The sequence below is a fragment of the Hemibagrus wyckioides genome, linkage group LG19 (genome assembly GCF_019097595.1).
Source record: "Hemibagrus wyckioides isolate EC202008001 linkage group LG19, SWU_Hwy_1.0, whole genome shotgun sequence".
In the NCBI taxonomy this organism is placed as follows: Eukaryota; Metazoa; Chordata; class Actinopteri; order Siluriformes; family Bagridae; genus Hemibagrus; species Hemibagrus wyckioides.
Genome location: NC_080728.1, coordinates 10,826,345 through 10,839,548, shown reverse-complemented (window position 1 = coordinate 10,839,548; position 13,204 = coordinate 10,826,345). Strand labels below are relative to the sequence as shown.

At 38.8% G+C, this 13,204-nt stretch overlaps 2 protein-coding genes across 3 annotated transcripts; one reads left to right on the top strand and one right to left on the bottom strand.

Moving 5' to 3' along the window:
• The first annotated feature begins 1,036 nt into the window (after nt 1–1,036).
• On the top strand, nt 1,037–5,251 carry LOC131370271 (ras-related protein Rab-19-like). The gene is made up of 3 exons (XM_058417514.1): nt 1,037–1,534; nt 3,836–4,019; nt 4,431–5,251. The coding sequence occupies exons 1-3, from the start codon at nt 1,340–1,342 to the stop codon at nt 4,712–4,714; spliced, it is 663 nt and encodes a 220-aa protein (XP_058273497.1). The 5' UTR covers nt 1,037–1,339; the 3' UTR covers nt 4,715–5,251.
• A 313-nt stretch (nt 5,252–5,564) lies between these two features.
• terfa (telomeric repeat binding factor a) lies at nt 5,565–12,954 on the bottom strand. 2 transcript variants are annotated; one of them, XM_058417512.1, is made up of 12 exons: nt 12,751–12,954; nt 11,158–11,253; nt 10,943–11,067; nt 10,493–10,585; nt 10,195–10,335; nt 9,360–9,532; nt 8,284–8,934; nt 7,412–7,558; nt 7,204–7,296; nt 6,883–6,968; nt 6,541–6,575; nt 5,565–6,222 (listed from the first exon to the last, which is right to left on the bottom strand). In XM_058417512.1, the coding sequence occupies exons 1-12, from the start codon at nt 12,899–12,901 to the stop codon at nt 6,064–6,066; spliced, it is 1,950 nt and encodes a 649-aa protein (XP_058273495.1). In that variant the 5' UTR covers nt 12,902–12,954; the 3' UTR covers nt 5,565–6,063. The 2 variants fall into 2 exon arrangements, with proteins under 2 accessions (XP_058273495.1, XP_058273496.1); XM_058417513.1 differs by having other exon boundaries at nt 8,284–8,931.
• Between the last annotated feature and the right edge of the window lie 250 nt (nt 12,955–13,204).

The following is a 13,204-nucleotide window of genomic DNA, read 5'->3' as shown; positions in this document are numbered from 1 at the left end:
GATGTCTCCCTTTTTTTACTTTGGCATGTTTCTATATTATTATACTTTTTTAAATGGTAATGATTTATAACAGATTCAAGCAATGAATTCTGCTGTTAATTAGCAACCTGAATGCTATATATTTGGCATAGGAAAAAAACGTACAGGTATAAGACATAAGAAGTCATTTCAACCAATTAAGTCACTTGGTCAGAAAGGACTGGTGTGTAATACCACATTCTTCACAAAAATGTAGTATATTCTTCTTCTTCTTCTTCTTCTTCTTCTTCTTCTTCTTCTTCTTCTTCTTCTTCTTCTTCTTCTTCTTCTTCTTCTTCTTCTTCTTCTTCTTCTTCTTCTTCTTCTTCTTCTTCTATTCTAAGTTTGGGTTACTGTCTGTATGGGGTTTCGCATGTTCTCTCTACAGCCCTGCGATGGACTGGCGACCTGTCCAGGGTGTACCCCTGCCTTTCGCCCAATGTGCGCTGGGAAAGGCTACAGCAGACCCCCCTGACCCTAATTAGGAATAAAGCGGGTATAGACAATGTTCTCTCTACATCTGTGTTGATTTCCTCTGGGTGAATCTCCAACTGGTGAATGTATGTGTGTGTGTGTGTGTGTGTGTGATGAGAGGGAGGGATATCATCACTTGTGTGGCTCAGTACAGTGGTTGAAAATCACTGTGATAGACATTGGACACTGGAGACCTGACAAGAATAAAGTATTAAAGATGATCAAAAGTTATTGATGATGAACAAATGATCACCATTATATGATTTGCATTTTTTTGGAACAGCTAAAAATCAGTACAGCTTAACTCTGATTTCAGATTTCAGTAACATTACCCAACCCAAATTACTCAGTAATTTCACATTACCCAACCTGTCTACACCTCTTCATGGAGCGGCTCCTGTTTTTTTTGTTAGAGAGCAGTGCATTCTACAGGACGCATGAGGCATTACACTACAATACCCCAAGTGCATAGAGCAGGTCATGGGTGGAGCTTTGCTGGTGTCAGCTGGGCGGGAACAACAACAGGTGAAATACACGTATGTATGGAGATGGGTGGAGTGAAAGAGAGGAAGAGAAAACAGGAGCAGAGAGCACAAGTCTGTCAGGAGGAACAGGTAGATGTTAGAAAGTTTTGAACTTAGTTCTGATCATCTCAGCAAAGGCTTCTATATTGTTCAGACCTCCCCAGTATTTTTGAAGATGGTGAAGAACCTTGTCTCTACCGGTGGATTGCTTTGTGCTTGAGAGATAAGACAGAAAAAAAAGCTTAACTTTACAGACAGAGAGCATCCTTCTTTACTATTCCAGCATCAGTACTGAACATTGGACTGGATGTACGAGTCTGACCATGCAGACCTTTGGACTGGAGCAAGAAGATTCCTTTGATTTCTTGTTCAAGATTATTTTAATCGGAGACACAGATGTTGGCAAAACATCTGTGATACAGAGATTTAAGACTGGGAACTTCTCTGAGAGGCAGCAGAGCACTATCGGCGTGGACTTCATTGTTCGCACCCTCAACATCCAGGGCAGAAAAGTAAAGGTCAGTTTATTTGATTTAAGGTGTGTTTGTTTTAATGATTATAAGTAATTAAAAAGGGAACAACGTCAGTGGAGGAACTTGTTCTGCAAAGTTAGGTATTTATCACCATTTAGGTGGATCCAGTCAAGGCAGTCATTTTTAGAACTGGAAACAAACTAGTCTGACCAGCAGCACTAATACACAACCTGCCCTACAGGTTTACTTAAACTCACGTCCTACATTGTTCCCCTGCACACCTTAAGGTCCTTTAACTGACCATGCTTCAACCAGTAGGCAATATCTTGGTTAGGGGCAGTAGTAAGAGGTCTGTCTGTGGGCAGTGTGAGTGACAGAGCTGTCTAATGCTGAATAATGTTCACCTGGTGGACTCTGGAGTTGGACAAAAAATGTGTTAACATTCAAGGACTGAAACAGTGGAACCTTGTGTGTCTGGCTTCACTCAAATGTCTGTGAAAGCGTGGCTTTGCTTCACATCTGTAGCCATTAGAGGATAATGTTACAGATTATTCTAATACAATACTGGACCTTTAGGCTATATCACGTTTGTGTGGATATGGTAGCTTACTGGTTAAGGTGTTGGACTACTGATTAAAAGTTTGAATCCCAGGTCCACCAAGATGCCACTGCTGGGCCCTTTAGCAAGGCCCTTAACCCTCATTTGCCCAGTTGTATAAAAATCTGATAAATTGTAAGTTGCTCTGGATAAGGGTGTCTGCCAAATGCTCATTTCTATAACAAAAATGCATAACCTATTGTTAGAGACAAGGAAAGGTCAACATCTGTATGGTACAGTTTAGTTTTCTTTGACTGCAATAAACCAGATTTTCAGTGCAGTCAGAGAGATAATTGGCAGGCTTGAAACACACACCCAGATTTGGAAACAATGTGTGACGTGTATGAACTAAGTTAGTTTATCACGAAGGAAATCATTATACACTATCTATAATGAATCAGGTCTGGTGGCTTTCCCCATCTAAACCTGACTGTTTATAGTATAAACAGAGTAAATTAGATTAGATGGAGTTAATGAAAATATTGTTTATTTACTCAATCTGTAATGAACAGAGAATTATATTAAACCGTGATTAGGTGGAATCAGTGATGTTCCATGTCAGAAGTACCATGTTAATAAAATAATATTTAATTTATAATATTTTACGCCAGCTAATGTGTGATTAATGGTAGGGCTTAGAAGGTAGAAGGAATAGAGGGTTGGTTACATTAATGGCTAATTATTAAAGAAAAAAAACCCTGATACAGTATCACATCAAAGATTGAGATGTAGGTTTATATGAGAACACAGACAGGTAAGAATGGGACACGGTTTAGGATAGAGTCTGGTGTGAAAGTTGCAGGTGTGTTAGGTTGCTATAGCACAGCTGGTCTTCTGAGAGCAGCAAAATCTCAGTGGGATGCGAGGCACACGAAGCAGCGATTCATGTCTATTCACCTTCAGGCACCTTCAAAATGACTATCAGGAATGCCACTTTCTAGGAACTTTTCAAAATGGTATGAATTCTATAATATAACATGTTATTATATATTAACTACTATGGATAATTCAATAAGTACATTGAAACTTATTCGAAATAATAATAATAATAATGTATGGAGCAGCTGTCAGGTTATTTGCGACCATCCAGCAAAATGCACAGGCTTTTTCCTTACCCAGTATTCACACAATATCTAATGACCACTTCCCACCACGTGATCTGCATCTCCCCTTAACATACAGAGGAACCTGTTCGGATGAATGAAGGTATTTGAAGCCAGTAATCACACCTTCCCAAACACGCTTGGAGGAGAGCACTAATTACCCTGTTCTGTTTACGTAAAAAGTCCCTGGCGTTCCACTAATTAACCGAGGCAACGGCAAATCTCCTGAGATGTCAGAGGTGAACAAAAATCCTGCTAAAAAAAATGAGGCTGATAGATCATCTTTTCCAGTTGTTATAGTTCTGCTAACTGGAAAAAGTTTCTGAATTGAAGGCAATTAGAAAATATGTATTGATCAGATGGAAAATAGTTTACAGGCTAGGAAATATGGTTTAACCTGCCAGCTTGTTAGACTAACCTGGAATAACCTTTTAGCTAGTGATTCACATGAGGAAACACATCTACCCAATTATACTCCATTTGGACTCTTATCTACAAAGGGAAATCCTTAGACGACGATGACACCCGTGACCTAGAATCTCAGAACGTATTCCTTCAGGAGCTTTTTCCTTGCTTACGCTTACACATGCAGATTCTCCTGAGACCTTCTCTTGGAAGAGTCTAACTTCATGTCCTCTGTCACAGATGCAGGTTTGGGACACAGCAGGGCAGGAGCGTTTCCGCACTATCACACAGAGCTACTACCGCAGTGCCCATGCAGCTATGATCACCTACGACATCACCCGCAAATCCACGTTCGACTCTATACCACAGTGGATCCAAGAGATGGAGCGGTATGGAGCTGCTAATGTCCTACTGGCCATCATAGGTAAATATAGTAGCAAAGTTGAGCTTGGTTTGAAGGTCACTAACATTTAAATTACATTTATTCAGCTAGAACAGCGATGTCCAGTCTCATCCACAAAGGTCCAATGTGGATGCAGGTTTTCATTCCAATCAAGCAGCAGCCACACCTGATTCCACCAGATTAGTCAACTGATCTTGGCTTTAAATAGGCTCAAGTATGGCTACTGCTCAGTTGGAATGAAAACCTCCACCCACACCGTCCCTTAGTGGATGAAATTGGACACCCCTGATGTAGAGAATCATTTTATCCAGAGTTGTTTTTTTTTTATTTATAATAATTACAAATTAGCCTCATCATATGTGGTGCAGTCTAGGCCTTAAGAAAACTGTACTTATCATAACCTATGTCTTGATTCATTTTATTCATTTACAGGTAACAAGTGTGACCTGGAATCTGAAAGAGAGGTTGAATTTGATGAAGCATGCACACTAGCAAAGCAAAAAGGAATTGTAGTAGCACTGGAAACCTCAGCAAAAGAAGCCCAGAACGTGGATCAGGCTTTCATTGTGATGGCACGTGAGCTACTGGCGAGCAATGGACTGGCTGTAAAGGAGGGCGGTTATCACATGGATTCTCCACACATGTTACTGCAATCCAACACCAGAACGATTAACACTCCCACAAACACACTGGAGAAAAAGACATGCGGGTGCTAACAATGGACCTATTTTATTTTACACGCCTATCAGAATTTTTTTTTTTTGGTATATTCCATACTAAATCTAGTTTATCTTTTATTACAAACTACTTCAATCTGCCATCATCTTACTGTCACTGGTGAAACATGAGAACAATAGTACAAATAGATCAAACTTTCATAGATTTGTACGCCAAAATACTCGAACATAAATAAGGTAAAGCAGACAGTTAACAGGCTAACCTCTCAATAAGCACTTTCAGTAGTCATGTTTAGTCCCTTATTCATACAGCTGACTGATACACATCAAATATGTCATGTACTTTAATTGCTACGTAGCATGCTTCACCAGACAATCCTGTTTGATTTGGGTTCACAAATAAAGGAAATGATAACGCTGAACATGGAGGTATTGGATTGTCACTTCAGTTATTTATGCCTTGGAGGTGCATTTTGACATAAGTAATGATTTTGCAGACACCGTAAAGTGTTACTGAGGTTGACGTCTATGTTCGCTTTAATCTGTTGACTGTGATATTAAACCATGTTCATGTAACTCTGGCTTTTCTTCATTTACCACACAACAGTGCTCTCTGATGCTTCTAACCTCATCACATTAGAGGCCCTTAGAATTGGTCATGTCAGAATTGAACACCACCTTCAGTCACTGTTTTACATGATCAGTTTTTAATCATGTTCTGTGAACAAAAATTGCTCTGAATATACAGCAAAGGCACATAGAGCGGCACACCTTTCTGAAGGACTGCACTATAAAACATACAGGTATTTATTCACACACACGAAGACATTTTATTAAGTGTAGACTATAGACAGACAGACATCTGAAGAGAACTGTTGAACTTAGGACCGTCGTTATTGGCAGTTATATATATAATAACAGCCACTTTGTTACCTGGAGCATTTCTGTACTTTCAAAATGTAGACGTAACCGGTATAGAGCTCAGTCACACAAACTGCTGAGCAAACAAACAAAAAGACATTTTTATATGTACCGTAAGAACAGGGTGCTGTAACAAAATCAAATATCTCCAAGTGTTTGAACATAAATGAGATGTAAAGCTCAAGCTCTTTAAAATTTCAAAATACCTTTAGATATACATTCACTGTCCACTTTACTGGAAACACCTGTACAACTTCCGGCAGCAGCACAATGCAAGAAATGATGCAGATACAGGTCAAGAGCTTCAGATAATGTTCATCTTGACCCGCATGATTTTCTGCATCGTGCCGCTGTTGGATAATTGCATGAATGGGAAGTTGCTCAGGTGATACTAATAAAGTAGGCAGTGAGTGTGTGTACAAAAATCTCTCTTAACATTTTATTTGCACGTCTGTTTGTTTACAATTCTATACCATCTTTAATTTTAGCATGGTGCGCCAACGGTCTTTGATGTTAACCGCTGTGCGGCCTTTAAAAGGGAACGCACTTCTAATCCTCTCCCATCGTCCTTCACCGTAACGAGCCACTCCTTGCTTCACCCACTCGGACTCTTCATCAGTCCACTTCTGCAACAGAAACACAGAATGCTTCTGAGCAAACACTCACAATCTCCTACATAACAGAAGGCACTTATACAGGTTTCACACTCTCAGTCTAGCATCATGTTCTGGGATTGAAATTTTTCATGGATTTTGCCATTCAACAAAAGCTTTCTTTTAAATACAGGGTTTTCCCTTCCAAAAATTCCCTTCATATAAAGAGAATATCAACTGTCAAAAAAATATTTTTTAAAGAGTATTTCTTGTATTCATAGATTATAAAGGTATCATAGATACATTTTAGTATCAATAAGAATTCCTATTAAATGAATGAAATTCGCTCACCTTCTTTTTGGAATGGCCATCACTCGAACTTTTACCTTTAAAAAAAAAAAAAAAAAAAAAAGGGACAATGCAAATTCACTCAACAAAAATTTTCCAAATTACTAGGTATCTTAGTGTCTTGATGCACTTTGACACTCCTTTATTTTAGTCAGAATCTTTTGTATTTTTATAGCTTTTACCAGTTTAACACAGAATAAATTGTGATTATACGACAAATCCCAGTCCAGTAACTACACTATTCTGTACTCCACAGACATGAGCAAAATTATATGACCCTTTCCACAAGTCAGAACATCAGAGAATTATATTGTACTGTTCTCTTTCTTTCTTTTGAGTCTGTACCTTTAGTTGTTTTAGTGAAAACAGAGAACAGGGACTCCTCATCACTCCACTCTTCCTGGGCTCCAGACACATCCATCCAATTCCTCCTACAGCCACAAATATATTACTTTATACTAAACATCACCTATGAATACTCATTTTAGTCTATTTTACTCATTTACAATGACTAAATTGTTATGACTTATTGTTACGACTGCATTAGTTGCAATTAGTTGATTTTGGATGATAGCAATCTCTCAAAATATGCTGGAAAACTGCTTACAGACAGATTTGAACACAGACGAATGCAGTAAAGAGGGGACTGTTGAAGCAAATACACACCGTTTAATGTTGGTCACAGTCGGTTTTGCTGCTGGTGGAGAGTCTACCACAATGCTTTCTACACTGTCTTCACTTGTGCTGTGTCTGTGCGACCTGCAGAACACGAATCTGTTACTACACAATAACTCAAACACAGTCACTGCTGAAGCTCTTGAACTGGGGGAAAATTCATGAAGTAAATAAAAGGGAGTTTTCAAATAAGACGAACCTCTTCGTTGCTTGTTTCTGACCTTCCTTATTAGGTGTTGCTTGGGCAGAACGAGGGCTGTTCTGCGGTCTGCTGGGGGTGGAACTGTTCTGAGGTTTGTCAAGCTGCTTGTGGGAAGCAGGATGTGGCTCAGTGAGTATACTTCTCCTGTAATGAGCCAAAATGTTAGAACAGTCAGCACAGTAGGAGGGAGTTGATGCACAGAATTAATTACTGAACTCGTACAATGAGGGAAAACAAACTCTAGCAGAAAATTTATTATTATTTATTAATTATTATTATTAATAATAATAATATTAATAACAACAATTGGGGGAAAAAATCATTGCCTATAAGCTTCATATTGGCATCACAAGGGATGCTAGCAAACTTGGCGACCAATCAATGGGTTAAATAAAAAATAAACAAAAAGGCTGAAATAACGTTATTTGCATTTGCAGAAATTTGTTTTGGTCATGGCATAAAATGCAAGTACATAATGATCCAATATGCTTTGCATGGGGGGATAATCAATCAGCACAAAATATAGTTGACATTTTAATATTAATATAAATATATATGACAGTTGCCAGTGTTTCTTAGTCCTGGTTCTGGTGTCTTCCCTTTCATATCTCTTGTAGGCTTTTTTAGTTGAATCAGGAGAGTTGGGAGCGGGGAAAACACCAAAATGTGCAAGGGAGCAATTTTTCAAGACCAGAACTGAGAAATGTTGACTAAAAATATATTTTGTGTATATATGTGTATGTATGTATATATATATATATATATATATATATATATATATATATATATATATATATATATATATATATATATATATATATATATATTTACAGTACAAATGGCAAAACAAGTATGTTTTTGCACTTCACCTGCAAGGAGCGGGTCTGCGGAATTTCCGGACCGGTGAAGAGCTCACAGACTGCGAGCTAAGTGGATCCTCTGCATTTGAGTGCACCTTCTGTGGACTGGGAGTCTGTTGAGAATTACCAGCTTCGAGATCACTCGGGACACTGTCTTCCTCCATCACTAACTGTGCTACACTCACTGCAGACACAACACCGGCAGTCGTCTTGCCGTCCTCAGCAGAAGAAGCAGGGGAATGTTGGCCATGTGTATTGATTAGTGAAGGTGTGTCCCTTGAACTTTCATGCTCCTTTTCCATATGTTGTTTTGTGCAGTGATTTGGGGTCACTATAGTTTGTTTGCTGGCATCAGACTGCACATAGGTGCAGTGCCCAACACATCGCTGCTGAGACTGTACACGGTCACTAGGGAGTCTTTCATCACACACACTCTGCTCCTGTTCTGCCAAAAACTCCATTGGAGTCTCTGTGAGTTTCAGACAAAGTTCCATGTTCTGATCCAAGCCATTCCCCTGCTGTGCTTCACACTCCACGTCATCTTCCAGCAGAGTGAAGGGGACAGGGACAGAAAACTGCTCAGCAAGCTGCGGATAGATGGCCATTAGGTTGCCCTTGGTCAGGTGCACCGTTACCAAAAGAGATGGGGAACAAGCACTGCTGCAAGAAGAAAATAAATTGTGAAGAAAAGACATTGAATAATTTTTAATCTAGTGCTCATAAGCAGTGTTTTAAGCAATGTTTACTGTTTTAGTCTGTTTAAGCTGTTTATTTAGACTTTTCTTTGTTGTTATTATTTACCAACGTTACATCCTAACTATGTTGTATAACTTGTGCACGTGACGCTTCCATGTTCTATTTGATAAATAAACACAAGCAGAGGAAGTGAAGTTTCCATGCTAGTGCTCATAAGCAGTGGATTCTACACCGAAATTGTGGTGGAATTTTAAGACATTTTCATGGTGACTTAAGAATACCAACAAACCAGCAGTGTCACCTTCAATTCTCCAAGTTATAAATTTAACAAAAATATATTATTTACAAAATCATTGAAAGCAGCAATCGCTTTTATCCTGTTTACACACCTTTGGTTATTTTTGATTGGTGTGCTCTGTTGCGAATTGGATGGAGAATGGTCTGTGGGCTCACTGTTCGCTCGCTCCTGTGTACACGACTGCATGTTGAGAGTCCTACCGGCTTGAGGCTTATGTACAGCCCCACAGTCTACAGTCCTTCCTTGACTCGATAGCTTGACCATCTTTAAAGAAAGCAAATCATGAATGTTAACCAGCATGACACTGCAAAGAAAAGCTTTTAAACCTACAATGACACTGAAGGCTGTGTATTATACGCCATGCAAAAAAAGCAAATGATCAGGATGGTGATGCGACAGTCACATCATCATCTCTAGCTTTAGGAATGTTGACCTACGTGGCATCATTTCTCCCCAGAGATCAGCTATAGCAGAAAGATCTCACTTGAAAAGATAATCATAATCAATAATCATAGTATTAAAATTGCAATAATTAATTATAGGGATTTTTTTATTTAGTTAACAATGATGAATTTTGTGTGCGACAGAACACACTGCCATTATCTGGGGTCTACAAATTAAACATAGCTTTGTTAACCCACTATGCAAGCTTCAATATATTTATTATGCAAAAGTCAATAGCGAGTAGCGTCTGCCACGCAACTACGCATAACTTGTATAAGCTGCTCTTAAGGTCAGATTTATTTACAAATTTTCCATTTTTAATAAAAACAAAGCAAGACTCAAATGAATAAGCGCAGTATTCAACCCTGCAGAGAAATGAATAAGGGCTCATCATTTTACACAGCTGAGAAAACAACATACAACAGTTGAAAGTTAGCTGAAGAGCCAGGAACTAAATAAAAGCCATCAAGCCTCCATCATACCTTGACTAGGAAAGGCTCGGGAATGTGGTGGAGTCTATCGATGAAGTCCAGCATGTCCTGTTTGAATTCACTGTACGAAATCACATTCAGAACCGAATGCGTGCTGCATCGCCTTTTCATCAGATCCATATACAGCTTCTTCTGCAAATCATCAGCAAAAAAGGAGCACAGATTATTCTCCAAATTAATATATCTGATGAAAATACACCATGTAAAAATCAAAGAATATCTGAGGAAACCTCTCTCATCTTGGACATAACAGTATTTACAAAAACCAATATTACAAGCAGCACTCTACCTTTCCAGCTGAATCCATTCCTTTGGGAAAGTATTTAAGCAGCATCTCCTGAGCTTTTTCAAACTGTTTGCTCTTTATGCAAACAACAATAAGCTGGAATTACAAACAAGAACCTTATTTTGACATGGTATACCAGCACCACAAGTCAAGCCAACACACTCACACAACAACTAATCAATAAAACGTATTAAACTTTATGATAAAAGCTGGGATTTCATGTCATTATCGGTTAGTTTGTCTATGTCAGGGGGCATTCAACTAAAATCTGTTAAGATCATTTTACATGAAATTCTTTGCTTGCAGAGATTGATGAGCAACTAAAAATGTTAAGCAAGATTTTAATACCCAAAAACATTAGCAATAAATGTTCCTCATTTATTTCAAAAAACAAACTAAAACAATAAAACAGATTAAACCCTATTTAAGAGTTCTGCAGTAATTAGTTCTCACCATTTCCCTGATCAAGGTGTGAACTTTCTCAAGTAAGTCTTGCGGGACATCCATTTCTGAACAGATAGACTCCAGGACAATCAGTGCTGATTCTAGGGGTGTTAGAGGCTTTTGAAACGTAACGTCTGCACAGAAAAATTGCCAAAGAAATAGAAGTGTATTCATAAGTTAAATAAAAATAGAAGAACATATCAAGAATATCGTGATATACTTACCAAGCTTGTCACCATCATTGATCCGTGAGAGGAACTGCATGAATCGCAGTTTGATGGTCATGTCAGTGTGTCCATCAATGGGTCTGACCACCAAACCTGTATTCGTTTTAAACATTACACAAACACAGATGAGTTGACCTGGACAGACTAAACAAATAAAACACTGGGGCACCATTACTGGTAAGTAGTTAAACAGCATTGTGGGTAGTATAGGAAGTCATTACAGGAATGGGTTATACATTAGAGGAAAGTGAAAATAGACACAATATGGTCAGAAGTTTGTGGACACTCGAATCTCACACCCATATGTAGTTCTCCCCCAAACTGTTCCTAATAAGACAGATACGCAATTGTATTGAATGCCTGTGTGTGCCGAGGCTTTATGATTTCCCCTCACTGCAACTAAGAGGGACAAACCTGTTCCTGATAATACTCCTGTATATAAAGCGAGGTGGAAGAAGTTGAGTGTCCTGCAAAGAGCCCTGACTTCTATCCCACTGAACACCTTGGGGATGAACTGGAACACTGACTACATCTCCGCAGCAGTGCCTGACCTCAGCCTTGGTGGATGAATCAACACAAATCTCCACAGCCACAATCCAAACTGTAGCATAAAAGCCTTCACAAAGAATTGGAGGTTATTAAAACAGCAAGGGGGGGGGGGGGTTACTGCTACATCGGGAAAGAAATGTTTGACAGTCACCTAACGGATGTGGCGGTCATGTTTCCACAAAATTTTGCCAGTACAGTTTGAACCAATAAAGAAGTGAAATCTTATCAACAATCATTATTCTGCACAATGAAAATTACACTTTGATTATATTATTGATATTCCACTCAGGATGGAGTTTTCCTTTAATATCTTGAAGTTACTAAAAACTTCAGCTCTCCAGTTTACCAAAGTGTGACAAGAAGCAATACAAGTTAATGGACTCACCAGATCATACACTATAATGCCAAAAGTTTTGGGACACCCCTCCAAATCATTGAATTCAGGGGTTGGGTTTGTTCCTCCACACCAAACTCTCTCATCCATGTCTTTATGGACCTTGCTTTGTGCACTGCTGTGCGGTCATGTTGGAACAGGAAGGGGTCATCCCCAAACTGTTTCCACAAAATTGGGAGCATGAAATTGTCCAAAATGTCTTGGTATGCTGAAGCATTACGAGTTCCTTTCACTGGAACTAAGGGGACAAGCCCAACACCTGTATTCAATGATTTGGAGGGGTGTCCCAAAACTTATCAATATAGTGTTCTTGTAATGTAATTATGGACCAATGCTTAGAAATAAAGAGGCTTGTAAATTATTCTTCTAAGAAAAGGACAGATAATCTTTTCTAAACAATTATCTTCCATAACATCCTAGTGACAATTCTATCCAGTAACAAACCAGGAATGTTTACTGTTTAAGTCTGTTTAAGCTGTTTATTTAGACTTTTCTTTGTTGTTATTATTTACCAACGTTACATCCTAACTATGTTGTATAACTTGTGCACGTGACGCTTCCGTGTTCTATTTGATAAATAAACACAAGCAGAGGAAGTGAAGTTTCCATGCTAACTAGGAAAGACATAGTTCTTAACATACACCTACTTTCGATAAGGTTCCTGAGCTGGGAGAAACTCTCATAGTCTTCATTCCGAAACGCCTCGAAAGCTTTAGTAACGTAAAAGTCGAAACTCCAGCGGTTGATAATTTCTTCGTCACTGAGGTGTTTGTTTCCGTTCCTGCTGGAAGACGCCATGTCCGAGCTGCTGCACAGCTTTTATCTGGCGCGAAATCTCTTCTTCTTCTGCCGTTAACTCCGGGACTGCAAACTAGCGAGTTTATAGAGCGCCCCCTGCAGGAACGTTCGAAGTAAATTTAAAACAGATGTATTGCAGATATTAATGACCTGTGGTATAAAATTAATTATTATTATTATTATTATTATTATTATTATTATTACCCTCGAAAGCTCCCCAACATTACTCAACCCGCCGACTCCACCTGCTCCATCCTCCCTGACCGCAGATTTCACCACTTTTTACACAGAAAAGATTGAGAA

What these genes read in the sequence shown, in the direction of transcription:
- terfa (XM_058417512.1), bottom strand. Translation starts at nt 12,901, where the DNA reads ATGGCGTCTTCCAGCAGGAACGGAAACAAACACCTCAGTGACGAAGAA. An exon ending in ACACCTTGATCAGGGAAATG is followed by an intron (nt 10,586 to 10,942) that starts GTGAGAACTAAT and finishes TTGTAATTCCAG; the next exon opens with CTTATTGTTGTTTGCATAAA. An exon ending in ATGGCCATTCCAAAAAGAAG is followed by an intron (nt 6,223 to 6,540) that starts GTGAGCGAATTT and finishes TTTCTGTTGCAG; the next exon opens with AAGTGGACTGATGAAGAGTC.
- LOC131370271 (XM_058417514.1), top strand. Translation starts at nt 1,340, where the DNA reads ATGCAGACCTTTGGACTGGAGCAAGAAGATTCCTTTGATTTCTTGTTC. An exon ending in TCCAGGGCAGAAAAGTAAAG is followed by an intron (nt 1,535 to 3,835) that starts GTCAGTTTATTT and finishes CCTCTGTCACAG; the next exon opens with ATGCAGGTTTGGGACACAGC. An exon ending in TGTCCTACTGGCCATCATAG is followed by an intron (nt 4,020 to 4,430) that starts GTAAATATAGTA and finishes ATTCATTTACAG; the next exon opens with GTAACAAGTGTGACCTGGAA.